Raw genomic sequence first — 16,966 nt, forward strand, 5'->3', positions numbered from 1 at the left:
ACTGGACTAAAAAGCGCGCGAACGTCAACTGACAAGGTTTATGCGTAAATAAGATTACTCTGATAAAACAATTTTTGGAGATAAACCCAAGGACGACTCGTCTCGTCTTCAAACCTGTGAAAGTCGCACATCTTGGATTCAGAAAGGTGAGCAGTTTGTTGCGTCTCTGTCAGAATTTCTTTCCTGGGATTAATATTGTAATATCTAAACATTAGAAATTAGTTCGTTTAATGCAGCAATAAAACAGTTTCTTGAGTTCAAATTGACCCCAAAGCGAACTTTGACTTGAAAATACGATAATTACTTTAAGTAAATATTATTTATGCCTTGGTCATAAATTTACATTTTACTATTAATGTACTGCATATGAAGGCTAATTTTTGTCCGTTTCATATATCTTTATCTACTATTTCATACAATAATGTTTACAAACACTGTACACACGTTTTCAAAACTGTACAAGTATCTATCAAAAATCATTGTTGTTGGGTTTCCATATTATATGGGGACTTTACATTAGAAATAATTTTACTGTACTAACTGTATTTTAATTTTTCGAAAACAAAAAAAAGCTGTTTTCCTCATGGGACCAACTAATTGTCCCCACGCTGTCAAACGTTTCATGTTTTACTGTCCTTGTGGGGACATTTGACAATATTTGTAGGGCAATAAATCTCATAAACTGAGGACAATGTTTTTTTTCCCTATGTAAATAAAACAAATAAATAAAATACATAAAAAACAAAGTTATGTTTTGTCCTAAAAATGTATTTAAAATATCGGGTAGGTAAAGTGTAAGTAAATAAACTATATTGTCAATTTGAATTATTTAGTGGTATATTTAAATATTTGGTGTCAATTCGACCGCACACATTAAAACATGGCTGAAATTTGCACATAACAGGAGGGTTAATATTTAATTATATTTTTATTACACAGGAGGACATTTTTACAGGAATTTACACTGGAATTCCAGGATATCACATTTACATATGTTTACAAATAACAGAAAATTCATAGAGAATTTATTTTGGGTTAGATTAATTGAAACAACTACCGAGAAACAGAAAACAGGATTGTGATCAAAAGGCAAATCTACAAGAATCTGAATTCTCTGTCTGATGACAAATTCTGTTTCTGAAGAAAAAGGCATGAAATAAAGTTTTACAGCAAAACTAACTCCATTTCGAAATCCCAGATGATTTTGTTCCTTTATGTTTCGCATCATAGAGCAGTTTCACAGTTCACACGTGTTTTCAATTTCAGTGAAACTGAATCTCTGTACAGAAAAACCTCAACCGAAATACAGCACTGAAACCCACTTTAATTCAAGAATACAAATTTTACAGTTAAATACAAGTATAAGTTCCACCCTCTTTATTCCTGGCAACAGAATTTCAGTATTCACGAATCACATCGCTCTCTGAAAGGAGCCGAGTGTCCGTGTGAACGCAGAATCAAGGCTGAGGATGAATATACAGGGAGCTGAAATCTTCCAACTGCTTTTCCAGAGCCGTGGCTTTATGTCTAGGAAAAGAAACGTGGCTATTATTACAGCATGATCAATATCAGAGATGTTGAGAGTAGGTGCAACTCAAAGCTTGACAGAAATACAGAAGTCTAAATACTCCACTGCCGCAGACACTGACCTGAGCACTTTGGATCGCTTCTGTACGGTTTCCAGCTTCTGGATCTTGTCGGTGAGCCGTCGGATGTCATTCTCCAGCTCCTTCTGGGTGATGTCGACTTGCTGGCAGAGTCGGGCGAATGTGCTGGCGATTTCTCTGTATCAGACACACAAAAAAGCGTTAACATACAGGAACGACTTGCATGAACAGCTCTTGAGCTGCAGTGAACGTCATCAATAGCAGTTCCCTTATGCTGTATTCAACTCAAACTGGGTGTTTCCGCATCCAAATTTGGAAAACAACTTCCTTACGGACCAAACTCTGATGTCAAATGGACTGTGGTGTAAAAACACTTACTGCTGCACTTGGTGGCTGCAGTTTGAGCCGGTGAAACTGATGATCATTTGGAGTTTTTCGGTGGCGTAATCCACAAACTGTTTCTTCAGGGCTCTTTCCTTGGCTTTGGTGGTCCAGGTGACTTTTTCAAACAGGTACAGCATGCCGTACAGACTCATGGAGAAAGCGATCAGACGCCAGCCAACTGTTCGCCACACCTAACAGAGATGAACTTCAATGCATTCATTTCCAACCCATGGGAAGTTTAGGTCACATTTACTGTCATTCGGGGAGTTTTGTTGGGTCATTCTGTCTCAAATCAACCACATTTCAGAAACTTCCCTGGCTACAATTTTTTTAATTGTTAATATCTTTACGAAGAAAGACAAACACGAATAGCCAAAATATAAAATGCCATGGATGGATATTTACTGAGTAATCAACTATTTTGTAGAGGGGGTCAAAATGAGATTTGGAGCTAAATTACAGGAGGTGGAAAATAACTTTAGAAATATGGCAGCATCGTTATTTTATTTTCACACAGAGTTTGGTAGGTCTATTAGTAAAATCTGTTAACTTTAGCAATGCTTGTTGCATTATATGCCAGTGGTGACCTTTCAAAAATGGGAAAAAACACTTTTGCGTTTTTTTCACCCAAGGATTGCATGCCTGTAACTCTGGAAGTATGAAATATCATCCTTTTAGATGTTGGTTTTTTAACAAACTTTTCTTTTGAAATCTTATTTTTTAAGGCCCTATATGGTTCAGGCTTGCAAACTTGGGGAAATAAAATGTGAAAAGTGTGTTTTCCCATTTTTGAACGGTCACCACTGGAGTATAATGCAACAAGGATTGCTAAAGTCAACAGATTTTACTAATAGACCTACCAATCTCTGCGTGAAAATGAGATAACGATGCGTTCATCTTTCAAAAGTCAGTTTATCCTCCTCCAAATCTGTCAAAATTGTCATTTTGAGCCCCTCCCATCAACAAAATAGTAGATAACTCAGTAAATATTAATCAATGGCATTAATATTTTGGCTTTTATTTCTTTCTTTCACACAGCTGCTTGGTTTGAAAGTTACTTCATATATTACTACACTATAAATAACAGACAATGGACATTTTTGCCCACAGAATTTCGCTAAAGTGACCACACCTTCACACAAGGAATAGTCACTCACATGATTTCATAACAAATATTTCCAAATTTATGAATCAAACACATTGCAGCTTATTCTAGCCAAGAATTACCTAATTAGACAGGAACAGGACATTTCTGACTAACCACATACGTGACGCTGCAGCACAAAAGCAGTCATAAGTCTCTGGGGTATATTTGTAGTGATAGCCAAAAATACATTGTATGGGTCAGAATTATCCATTTTTCTTTTATGCCAAAAATCATCAGGATATTAAGATCATGTTCCGTGAAGATATTTTGTAAATTTCCTACCGTAAATATATCAAAACTTAATTTTTGATTAGTAATATGCATTGCTAAGAACTTCATTTGAACAACTTTAAAGATGATTTTCTCAATATTTAGATTTTTTTTCACCCTCAGATTCCAGATTTTCAAATAGTTGTATCTCAGACAAATATTGTCCTCCTAACAAACCACACATCAATGGAGAGATTATAAATTCAGCTTTCAGATGATATATAAATCTCAATTTCACAAAATTGACCCTCATGACCCAGGGTCACATGTATTATAGGAAATAAAGGGGATTCTAAAGCATCACTGAAGCGAAGCGATGATAATTCTCACCACTCCTCCAACGATGATCACACTCATAGACGTGCGGGAGGTGACCGAGGCCAGATTGTTCACCACAGACATCATGAGTTCTTCCTGTGCCAGAGATTGCTGATTCTGAGCTTGAGCTCTGGGGATCTGAGACTGAACCACCGCTGGAGCCGAAGGGGTGGTGGGTGCCGTCAGCTGAGTAAAAAACAACAATAAAATTCCATTCAGACCAAAATATGGAGGCTGAGTGTAAAGCATCTCCATGTATCCCAGTGGAAACACAGATTTCTGATGTACCGGTAGAGTCTGATCCACCAGCATCAAGGCACGTTTGGCGTTGACCGGACCTAGGAACCGGTGGACCAGCGCGGTCCAGCCTAAAGAGAACCGGAACTCGATGTTCTCCTGGAAGTCTGAGCAAAGCGTGGCACAGTTGAGGTCGTAGCTGAGCTCAAACTTCCTGCTGGGAATGAGCATGTGCAGCTGGCTCTGTACAGCAGAGGGCAGCAGAGGCTTCACACACTCTGGAAGCACAACAGGCGGGAAGATTAATAAACACACTCATTTATCTCACACTATACTATTGCAGAACTGTCCATACAGCGATTGGTTTCATGGTCGAGTATTACAGAGAGCCAGACAACACAAGCAACACTTCACCCGTTATCAGACATCGTCTATTAATAGGAGTGTCACCTACTGGTGTTTAAATATCAAACGCAGGTCACGGTGTTCTCACATACCCATCATGTCCTGCTGAGACGACTGAACCGAGGCGTTTACGGCATCAGAACAGCGGAAGGCCAGGTTCTTGCCCATGCCCTTCTCGATGTGGCTCAGAAGATCCTGCAGAAGACAATCAGATCAGATCAGATCTCGAACGGGAGATTCATTCATGAAGCAAAAAATAATAATAATTTATACACACACACACACTATATTTTAATATTTTATATATATAAACTAATATTACTTATTTTATATAATATATATTTTATAATATGAAACTATACTGTATTTGAATATGAAAATTATTAAAAATTTATAAAATAATATTTGTAATGTGTATACATGTATTTTTTAAATACATAATTAACTGATATATATATATGTCAATATTATATATTAAATAATAAATGAAAATAATAGAAATAAAATACTACATATACACACATATTTAAAATTTATTATAAAATATAGTATTTTTTAAATATGTATGTGTATACATATATTTTTTAAATAAATTATATATATATATATATATATATATAATATATATATATATATATATATACTATATTATATATATATATATTCTTTTTGTAATATATAAATTAATAAATGAAAATAATACTACATATATACACACACATATTACATTTTAATATTGTATATATAACATGTTAATATATATTTAAATATTAAATGTAATACTATAATAAAATATTAAATATTTTATGTAAAATTTAATATAAATAAATATATTATGTATTTTGCTAATTATATAATAATCAAATTATATATATATATATATATATATATATATATATATATATATATATATATATATATATATTATATGTATACACACATATTGTAATACATATGTTTAATAAATATTTAAATTTAATAATTTAATTCAATTCAATAATTTAATTCACAAATTTAATATATGAAAATAATATTTCGAAAAAAAATTAAATTAAAAAAGTATAACACACATACATACACACACACACATATATATATGTGTGTGTGTAAAATTTAGTCTTTTATTTTTAAGTGTTATATACAGCTATATCAAGTAGGACAGATTTTGGACCAATGAGGTTTTGCGACTCTGCTCATCCACTGACAAACACAAAACAGTAGAATAAAGTTATGGGTATATTCTGACACTCACAGATTTATAGATTTTGAGCACGTCTGGTGACGGGTAGAAATCTGCATGAAACTCGTCTATGAGCACAGACAGACGGCAGATCTCTTCTGCCATGGCGTCCGACACCTGAAACACACGACCACACATCACACATTACATCTGCTGTGGATTCTGGGTTCTCAGATTACCCATAAACACCAGGGAGAGGTTTAAAGAGGAGATGAGATTAAAATAATGCAATTAATGATTAAGAAATAAAGGCTCCTCAGAAGATGTGAGATGTTCTAGAGGCTTGTGAAGATCATTCCTCCGCTGAGGAACAGTGAAAGTAAAGCTTCTGGAAACAAACGCTCCTCAAAATGTCCTGATGATCAGATTTGAGACTCTAAAACATGATTGATGGAGAATCAAGTGAAGCTGAGCTGCTTCAGTCCAGTAAGAAAGAGTTCATCTGAAAGTGAGCAGTCAGTCGATTCCTCAGTGTTACCTTGTGTTTCACCTCCTCGGTGACGGCCTCGATGTTCTTCTTGATGTCCTGGATGAGCAGGTTGAGTTGACTGCGAACGAAATCCAGTCGGTCAATCAGAAACTCTCTCTCCTCCAGAGAAACCACCCTGAGATCAGACATGAAACACGTTACTACATGATCCCTGACAACTTCAGTCTCACGGCCAGCCAATACCCTCAGAACTGAGCTTGTCATATCTCTTCAGACCTCTTTGATTCATCTCATAATCCGCTCTCCTGCTGTAGAAACCGGACCTTCTGCTGAAATAATCCTAAAGATAAAGAGAAACTGACGCACCTCTTGTCCGCGGCGGCGATGTTGATCTGATCCATGACGTCTTTGACTGTTTCTGTGATCTGCTTTGCTCTGATTGTGTGCTGCTCAAACTTTGTTTTCACTGCTGAATGCGAGATACACTCCTGCGAGGTCACACACACACACACACACACCTTCATGGCCGACTCTAAAGGGTTAAAGGTTCAAATCTGCTGCAGGCGTCAAACTAAAACAACAAATTAAATGCAAAAACTGCAGCAAATCTAAACCCTAAACGTCAGCGGCTCTCCAATTCATCTCATAGCAGCATGAACATAAAAACAAAATCATATCAATAAAACAATGCAATAACACGAAAACAAAGGGGTCAAAGACAGTGGGGTCAAAAAGTCTCAAAGCACCAATTGTATTAAATTTTTCAGATTTAATACAAGATACAAGAACGTCTTAGCGAGTTTAATATTATTAAAAATTGAAAGTTGAAGATGAAAGTTCAATGGTTTAAACTTTGAAAATGATTTAAGACAACCATAAATATTAGTATTGTAATTTTACAGCTATGAAAAATCATTGTATTATTTTTTTCTCATGTTAATATCCTCATTTTGTTTTTATTTTACCATTTTTTGTGTGTTTTATTTAGTAGTTTTTTAAAATATTTTTATTTAGTAATAGTATTTAGTAATATGATTAATTTAGTAATTATTATTATATTATTATAACAATAACTCTTATTATAAATAATAATTTAGTAATTATTATATTTTATTATTTTATAGCCATGTTAATATAATCACAAAAATCATCCTTACCCAATAGCAATATTTCTTGTTTTGTTTTTATTTAGTAATTTAAATATTTTTATTTAGTAATAATAATAATAATTTTTATCTTATATAATCACAATATTATCACAGCATTTTTGGCCAAACTGCGCAGTCCTAGTCCAAAAGCAATATTTCCTATTTTGTTTTTATTTAGTATTAATAATTATTATTTTATATAATCCCAGCATTATCGCAATTATTTAGCAAAGCAAACCTGGATTTTTTCTTCTTCTTTGAATCGCATTTTAAATTGCAACCACATTTATTCTCGGAAAATAAACCTGGCATTGCATATTACAAATTCCGTTTAGGGCTAGTTTTGTATAAAAGCATCTGCTAAATGCAAAAAAATAAATAGATTTCAATGTGGTCTCAGATTTTTTGGACTTCACTGTGATTGTTCCAAAAAAAAAAAATATCAACAAAAGTGCATTTATTTAAACCCCCAAAACGAAACTAAGTGACACATACAGCAAAATAAGTCCATCCATACTAAATGAACAGAAAGAAGAGTGTGAAACAGAAGTTCAAACTGAACAGAAGAAACGAATGTCCTCGCCGCAGTAAATCTAGACTTCAGCAATGACGACACAGATTGAGGAATACAGACGCTCAACTAACTAAACTTCACCGGATTAAACGCTGCTCAGAAACTAGACGTAATCATACGAGGAGGAGAGGAAACCTCTCTAGATGTAGAGCAGATGAAGTCTGGAAGTCGTTTTGGATGTAAGCGCCTGCTAAATGAAGAATTACTGTGAAAAAATACTGATAGTGCATCTAACATAGCCTTTCAAGCAAACCGCACAAAATCGACAGAAAATTGTGTGTTTGTTTTTTTCAGACTCTCTGAAATAACTAGTGGTTCAAGCTTCATAAAGGTACATTATCAGCTCTTTATCTGAGCTCATATACAAAACTGTAAACTGTTTCACCCTCTGCTTACTGTAAACACGAGTTAATCATCCCAAACGAGACTTTAAAAGGATGGAGGACTTCTACTGTAGATTCCATTGGCAGCTATTAAATATGATTTTTTTTGTTTTGTTTTGTTTTGATATAACCGGCGAGCTCCCACTGTTTCTGCCACTTGCCTCAAACGATCTCTCGAAGCTCTGGAACTCCTTCAGTCTCTCCTGAAACCCTTCAGCTAAAGCACCACCTGAACACACACACACACACACACACACACACACACACACACACACACATCTTTATTATGCCCTGCAATCATTAGTACAACAATTTATTTCATGCATGTTAAAGGAAACCATTCACAACAACCAACAATTCAACGTCTGGAAATATATTAAATGCTTTGATAATGCTTGCAGTAGGAATACATTTCTCTTTTTATCACAGACAGCAAATTTTGTTCCTGGTATATAAATATATAAAAATGACCAAAAATATATTCTAAAATCATTTTAAAATACATATATATTTTAAGAAATATATATTGATTTAAATATATTTAGATAATTAATAATAATATTTAATATAAGTTACTTAAAGAGTTTCAATCAGAATATATTTATATTGTCTAAATAAATTAATTAATTTAATAGAAACATATAAATCCAACACAGCAAGTTTGCGTCGTCACAAACATATTTTAATATTATTAGCAATGTTTCAGTCAATCAATGTTTCCTCAGGCTTTACTAAAAATTTATTTTAAGAATGGAAATGTTATTTCCTTGCCACTTAAACTGCATTTAAAAAAAAAAAAAAAAAAAAAAATTAAGAAAAAAAATAAAAAAAAAAAAATATACATATATATATATATATGAAATTATAATTTATAATTATAAAAATGTATATATTTATAATTTATAATAATACAAAATTTAAACTTTTAAAATGGGAAAAAAACATTTTTAAGAATGTTGGCAACTAGACAGTTTTGGTTCCCATTGACTTTATATTGTATGAACAAAAAATAAATAAATACAATGGAAGTCAATGGTCAACGTTCTTCAAAATATAATTTTTGTGTTCAGCAGAAGAACACGAGTTCTGGAATGGAATGACATGCGTTTAATTTCAGTGTGAACTCTTCATTTAAATAAGATCTGCTTCCCATCGGCTAGATGTGATGCTGGCTGCTGGTCAGGATCAAGCTCTTACCCGTCTCTGGCATACCCTGCGCCCGCTGCATCCGCGAGTTCAGCACCTCCTTCGCCGATACGAAGAAAATACGATTCGGCGCTTGAGCGCGATCCACCACCTTCAGCTCCTCCACCAGGAAGTTCACACACCGGTCCGTGTGCTGCTTTCTCACCTGACACCATTAAAACACCGCAGATCAGATTTACAGATACCTTCACTTCACTTTGGGAAACTCTGGAGTAGAGGTGACCAAAACTGATTTTTTATTTTTATTTCTTTTATCTAAAAATGAATAAAAATGGGAAAAAATTATTTAGACGGGAACTTCTTTATTATAGTGTTTTATACCAAGTAAAGACATTTTTAATCATATTTTGTCATATAACAACAAGAATAGTGCTAATTAAATTTTATTTTTTATTTTTTTCCTCAACGATTAGAAATTTGGTGATGTGTTCTCGACGCTGTCAAAATAAAAGTCCCATGCACTGCCAAATAGAAATGCTTGTCAGTCGATGCCTTTAATTAATAAATGGCAAATATCAGCCGATATATATTAGATATATTGGTGATATCTACTGGTCCACGACTAATCTGCAGTGAGCCAAACAAACTTACGTCGTCCATGTATTCGGGTTCGGCAGCAGACGCGTCCCAGCGATTGTTCAGGATGAAGATGTTGGGCTTCGACAGACGTTCATTGACCTTGTGGAAGAAATGCTTCTCCTTTAAAAAGAAATAACAAAGAGGTTGAGTTCAGTAGAGGTCGTGTGATGGAAACACACACACACACACACACACACATACACGCTGGCAGCGTAAAGATAACACACGTGTTCACTCTTGTCTGATCAGCAGAAGAACGTGCGCTTAAACACAGAATCACAGGAACATCTGAACACATGTGAGCATCACATCAAATGAGAAATCATGTGAAATCTAAAACAATGATATATGGATGTATTTGAAATACTGGCTTGTTCAGAACAGCACCAAAACTAAAACCATTTAAAAAAATCATTACTTGAAATAAAATAAACTTGATCTGAAATTAATATATATAACTTATCATATAAAAAAACATATATTATTTCAGATAGTTGCCAAGGCAACGTTTAGTTTAACAATGTACTAAAAACTAAAATGAAAATAAACAATAAAAACTATATAGACATATATAAAAATTACAAAAACATTCAATAAAAATACTAAAACTTTAAAATTAAAATATAAAGAAAATATAAAAATAAAACCTAATTTAAAATATCAATAAAAACTATAAATATATCTCAATGATGTAAGAGATATAAAAATAATATTTATGATATTTCTTTATATATACTTTATATAGTAAAAACAGTATGCATATATGGGCGGATTTAACAGCCTAAATTAAATAAATCTATAATAATAATTTAGTTATACAATGTAAAGAAAATACCTTGATGAAGTGCAAGCATAAATTAATAAATTAAATAAGTGAATTTTTTATCTAAAATAATACAAAGACAAGAAATAAAAATGTAAATGCAGCAGAAAAATAAAACATTAATATTTCATGATGTTTTCAAACACATAATAATGTTTTATTTCTCACATGATATTTCATATTATTTTCCGAAAGAAATTATAAAAAAAAAAAAAATAAGTAAATGTATTTTTGCTTATATTATATTTTGCTTAAAATTATAAATTCAGCATTTAATGTTGCAATAAAATATTATTTTATTGCAACATTAAATGCTGAATTTATAATTTTAATATACATTTATTTAATTTCAAGTGTTAAATCCCTGCACATGTACAGTACACAACAACAACTATTCTGAACACGACCTCATTACGGTCCGTTCTCAATGTCAGACAGTATTTCCAACCACTTTAACTTTATTTCCAAGTAAAACAGGACACAAACTAAGATTAATCGCTGTTGTATGTTGCACATTTTGCCAAGTGCTTTAAGCATTTCTATGCATATTGAAAATATGCAGCCTGTGTACAGAATACTATAAAAGCTTCAGATATTGCCATTCCGGACTACTGATTCTTTTCCCTTAATAAATACAAATGAGACACATTTAGTGTAGTAGGATTACTAGGATTGCTGCCTGATGATTTATAAAGGGGTGTTTATCTGCCCTTTAGGAAAAGCTCCCGAGAGAGGCCACTGAAGGATCCTGGGATAGCAGGCGTTTGTGTCCGAGCAGAGTTCAGTCTAATCGCAGCGCTGCATTCTTCTGAGAGCCCCCCCTCTCATGCATACCGCATACTTTCCCATAATAGCACACTACAAACACAGCATGTGACAGCAGCACTCGCCGCTCCAGACCAGTCAGATTAATGTTTGACTCTTCATACTGCAGCGTTCATTTCTCACGCTCTACACACTGCATGCTAACCGCTCACCGTGTTCATGAGCGTGGACTCAGAGTTGGCCACCAACACGAACACATCCGCGTCCAGACAGAATTTGTCGATCCAGCTGTCCAGCTGCGTGGTGACGTCAGTGCCAGGACTGAAAGAAAACATCAGAAAAATACACATTATATTTTATTCAGCGAGGATGCATTTAATGGATCAAAAGTGACAGTAAAGACTATTATAATGTTTCCAAAGCTTTGTCAAACAGATGCGAAATCACCATTTCCATAAACATATGAAGCAATTTTGAAAATAATAAATAGGAATGTTTCTTGAGCAGCAAATTAGAATGATTTCTGAAGATCACGTGACACTGAAGACTGAAGTAATGATGCTGAAAATTCAGCTGCGCATCACAGAAATAAATTACAGTTTAACAGAGATTCACATAGAAAACAGCTGTTTTAAATATTAATAATATTTAACATTTTTACTGCATTTTTGATCAAATAAACGCAGCCCTGCTGAGCAGAAGAGATTAAAACATTTTTTAAAAGGACGCAAACTTTTTAACTTTTATGTTCAGGATGTGCCGCTGTTTATGGCTTGATAACACTAGGATTGTAATTGTTAAACACACAAGCTGGACTCGTCAGTCGTGGGCCTGAGGTGTACCTGTCCACCAGAACCAGGTCGTCTCTGAGCAGAGCACACTTAGTTTTGGGCCAGAACACTTTGACCAGACAGCCGGCATCCAGACTCTCATCCATGTGTAGTGCGTGAGCCAACTGATTCACCGTCTGCAGAGAAAACGTGTTTGATCTTCATCACATGCACTTTATCAACCAGTTTGAGAACTAAAGATGCTATTATTTTTGCAGCTGTGGTGCCTGTGGCCAAATGTGATACAATTAAATCCATTTGAATTTCTCCTAAATTATGCATTTTTTTTTTTCCTTTTTTTTCTGGATTCTGTGTGAATGGCTTAATTAAATTATATCACCAGAAATTATATCTTATGATTTCATCAAATTTTTACATAAATTTGTCCCATCACAATTATGTTTTAATCATCAAAAAGTAAAACTTTTCAGTTGATTTCATGATCAGCTTTTGCAATTTAATATATATTTTTAAGAAGAAATTTTTATTAATTTTTTTCACTTTTATGTTTCCCATAGTTCTGCGTTTTCTGATTTATTATTTCTGTATTCTTTGTTAATTTAGTAATCATTTAATAATTAGAGAAGTACATTCCACTATATAACGCTAAAATATTTCTGTCATAAAGTTAAACCTTAAAAACTTTTATTTTGACAGGTTGTCATGAAGAGTGTTTTAAAAATTGTGTTATGTATTATTAGATTATTATTTTTTATTATTATTATTATATTTTGTTGTTATTATTATTTTTTCAAGGTAAACCAAACTTTTATTTTGACAGGTTGTCATGAAGAGTTTCTGTGTTTTAATGAATTGTATTATTATTATTGTAGTATTATTATTATTATTATTATTATTAGATTATTATTTTTATTATTATTATATGTTGTTGTTGTTATTATTATTTCTTCAAGGTAAACCAAACTTTTATTTTGACAGGTTGTCATGAAGAGTTTCTGTGTTTTAATAAATTGTGTTATTTATTATTATTATTGTTAGATTATTATTTTTATTATTATTATTTATATGTTATTGTTATTATTATTATTTCTTCAAAGTAAACCAAACTTTTATTTTGACAGGTTGTCATGAAGAGTTTCTGTGTTTTAACGAATTTTATTATTATTATTATTATTATTATTATTATTATTAGATTATTATTTTTATTATTATTATATTTTGTTGTTATTATTATTTTTTCAAGGTTAACCAAACTTTTATTTTGACAGGTTTTCATGAAGAGTTTCTGTGTTTTAATAAATTGTGTTATTTATTATTATTATTAGATTATTATTAGTAGTAGTAGTAGTAGTAGTAGTAGTATATGTTATTATTATTATTTCTTCAAGGTAAACCAAACTTTTATTTTGACAGGTTGTCATGAAGAGTTTCTGTGTTTTAATAAATTGTGTTATTTATTATTATTATTTCTTCAAAGTCAATCAAACCCTCATTTCTGTGGGTTGCAGTGAAGATCTTCGACTTCCTGTGTGTATCATAACATACAGATTTCATATTTTTTGTGCTTTAATATTCACAGACCTGAGTTCAACTTACAGTTTGACTAACTGTACAGCTCTACTTTTCATTTATTCTTCCAAATTTTTGCTAAATTCCGTCACAGTCCACATGAAAGTCCATTTTACTGGATTTGTGTTTTCTGGAAAGCACAGGGCCCTAACTGAGTAACTTCTGAGATCGAATCAAAGGCCTGGCCGCCGCACCTTGATGCTCTTCTCCTCCTCGGACCCTTCGGTCTTCAGAAAGGCCTTGTCTTCATCCGTGCCCTCCACGCTCAGGAAGCAGTTAGTGGTGTGTCCGATGCCGCTGGGCAGCACACGGTCACGCAGCATGGCGTTGATAACCGTGCTCTTGCCATTGCTGGTTCTGTAACAAGCAGAGGATGTTTAGAACATTTAGTGAAATGAAACGCTTATTTGATGCGACTTGCGTTCCAACACAAATCCCACCTGCCGAAGAAAGCCACCTTCATGTGTCTGCGAGCTAACACCTCTTTAATGGTGGACAGTTTGCTGGTGTACGTCTCGATCTGATCCAGCTGGCTCCGGTTTGCGATATTCTCCAGCGACTCATTATTACAGGTTTCTGTTGAGACACCAGATACAAAACACATGCAAATATCAACACTACTGTAGTTAACAAGCAGACATCACTATCCAATCCTGCACATTTCTAATGGAGGATCTGTGGGAAATTCACAGAAATCAAATTAAAATTCAGTTTACCTTTCACAAACTCGGAGCCCTCCTGAACATAAACTAACAGCTGCTCAAAGACCTCGCCGATCTTCTTTTTGGCCTGAACAAAACGCTTCAGCGGAGAAGGATCCGTCTGCTCCATTTCCACAGCTGCATGGAGAATATTCCAGAAACACAGATGAGAATCCCATGAGATCGGGAACAGGGTTTTTAATCGTTAAATTCAATTAAAACCATCCAACATAAAGCATTAAAAACAAATTCATAAGTTTAAATATAATAAACATTATCTGGGAAAGAAAAATTGCAAAAATATATTGTATTTCAACTAGTTGCCAAGTCAACATATTTTTATTACTGTTTAGGTCAAGTTGATATACTTTTAAAATAAATAAATAAATAAATAGACAATAGAACCAAATATATTATATAATAACATATATATATATAATATACAAAATATATTATACTTTTTAAAAAAATAAAGCAAAAAATTAAATTATACTAAACATATAAAATTATATATGTATAAAACATACACAAAAATATATATGTTATAAAAAACATTATAAAAAAAAAAAAATTATACTATAAAACATTCAAAATTATATATGTATATAAGGACAAAAATATTATACTTTTAAAAAAATTATAACAAATTAAATTATATTAAAACATACAAAATTATATATGTATATAAGCACAAAAATATAACACTTTTAAATATATATATATATATATATATATATATATATATATATATATATATATATATATAAAATTTAATTATACTACAACATACAAAATTACAAAAAATATAAAATTAAAAAAAAAATATCCAAAATATAAATACAAACAATAAGAGTACATTAATGATATTAAAATTCATTAATAAAAGAAAAGTTCAGGAGACATTATTATGGTTTATCATTATTTTATTTATTAAATGAACTCACTCGTATCGTCAACACCTTCACATCAGAGCAGAATACTGTAAAAAACAACAAATAAAAATGTATATTTAATTATTTTTAATGTCTAGGTTAACAAATCTGGAGACTCCTCTCATTAACAAAAAAAAAGTGTCATTGCATTACATTATTTTTTGGGACATGTGCATTTATATTACATGTTAAGTACTTTAAAGTACTCTGGAGTACCATGGTATATAAATATGGTAAACATTCAGTACCGTGTTTTTTCCATGACGTCACAAAGTAAAATGTAACAAAATCTCTGTCATCCAGGGATACAAAATTGAAAGTAACTCATTATAATTATTCATGCAGAATTACACTAAAAAAAAAAAAAACAACATCAAAACCAGATTAAAACCAAATTAAAACTAAATCTAAACACAATGTTTACATGAGCTTATCAAATACACGAGTATAAAGCACTAGGAGAAGAGATTAGAAAGTAGTAAGATATGAAAAATAAATACATTTTATAACCTCTACCTTTCAGAAACTAATATTTATTTCAGTTAACATTATTTCTAGAACTTCAGCTGTAATAATCGAGCAGCAGCTGAACTGTCAGATGTTTGTAGAGGTGACATAAGCTTTAGCTTTAGCAGGAGACACGTGATTTCTAATCATAATTATCTGATTTCATTCATTCGCTTTCCTTCTTCATATCGATATCATCGCATAATCACTCTAGATGCTGTAAAACACATGAATCACAGATCTTACCCTGTCACAGGACTGGTAAATCCTCTCCTGTCATGGTAAACAGATGCTAAACTCACTGCCGACACTGAACAGCAAAGATTTCAAAATAAAAGTCCCGGACGAGCGTGCTAATTTCAAAATAAATGTCACAGCACAGCCGAGAACTTGCTGTTCCTCCAAAAATAAAATTATAAACCTGTGTGCTGTGATTTATTTCTTTCAAACACAAAGGTTATGTGAAATTCTTGCACTTCCCACCTACACTCCATTTTTTAGGATGATGAAAAGGTTAAAAGTTGACATTTTTGGCTGGTCTGCCTCAGCGGTCTAACAGCGCTCGTCAATTTCAAAATAATTGAGACGGCCAATCAAATCAGAGTAGGCGGGGTTTACCGTTAACAAGCAGAGCGCGCGAAGCGTCAGTTTTAACGGTAAAAGAGCGCAAGGTAAGATGAAAATAGCAAAAAAAATTAATATTTGACAAAAGTTTTACAACAGAAATGTTAACATGACTGGCAGTACTAGCCACTTGACTTTTTCCTCAAACACGACCGTTCAGAATTCAAAATATGAAGTAATTTACGTGATTCACTAACATTTTTTTCATGTTAGGCATACAAACAAGAGTATAGGAGTGCATATTTTAAAATATTATTAACAAATATTTAAAAATGATTACATAAATACTAGAATTAGATCTAGCATCTCCTTTTCCATCTCCTCCA

The 16,966-nt window shown here is 32.6% G+C and overlaps 1 protein-coding gene across 2 annotated transcripts; it reads right to left on the bottom strand.

Moving 5' to 3' along the window:
* Nucleotides 1-909: 909 nt before the first annotated feature.
* LOC109064145 (mitofusin-1-like) lies at nt 910-16,409 on the bottom strand. Of its 2 annotated transcripts, XM_042766919.1 has the most exons (19): nt 16,263-16,409; nt 15,522-15,556; nt 14,593-14,715; nt 14,317-14,452; nt 14,071-14,233; nt 12,359-12,483; nt 11,729-11,837; nt 9,941-10,048; nt 9,341-9,494; nt 8,305-8,372; nt 6,405-6,526; nt 6,087-6,213; nt 5,621-5,725; nt 4,461-4,563; nt 4,015-4,241; nt 3,739-3,912; nt 1,986-2,182; nt 1,650-1,784; nt 910-1,527 (listed from the first exon to the last, which is right to left on the bottom strand). In XM_042766919.1, the coding sequence occupies exons 3-19, from the start codon at nt 14,705-14,707 to the stop codon at nt 1,458-1,460; spliced, it is 2,238 nt and encodes a 745-aa protein (XP_042622853.1). In that variant the 5' UTR covers nt 14,708-14,715; nt 15,522-15,556; nt 16,263-16,409; the 3' UTR covers nt 910-1,457. The 2 variants fall into 2 exon arrangements, with proteins under 2 accessions (XP_042622853.1, XP_042622854.1); XM_042766920.1 differs by lacking the exon at nt 15,522-15,556 and having other exon boundaries at nt 16,263-16,397.
* Nucleotides 16,410-16,966: the final 557 nt, after the last annotated feature.

This window comes from Cyprinus carpio, chromosome A11 (assembly GCF_018340385.1).
Source record: "Cyprinus carpio isolate SPL01 chromosome A11, ASM1834038v1, whole genome shotgun sequence".
NCBI lineage: Eukaryota > Metazoa > Chordata > Actinopteri > Cypriniformes > Cyprinidae > Cyprinus > Cyprinus carpio.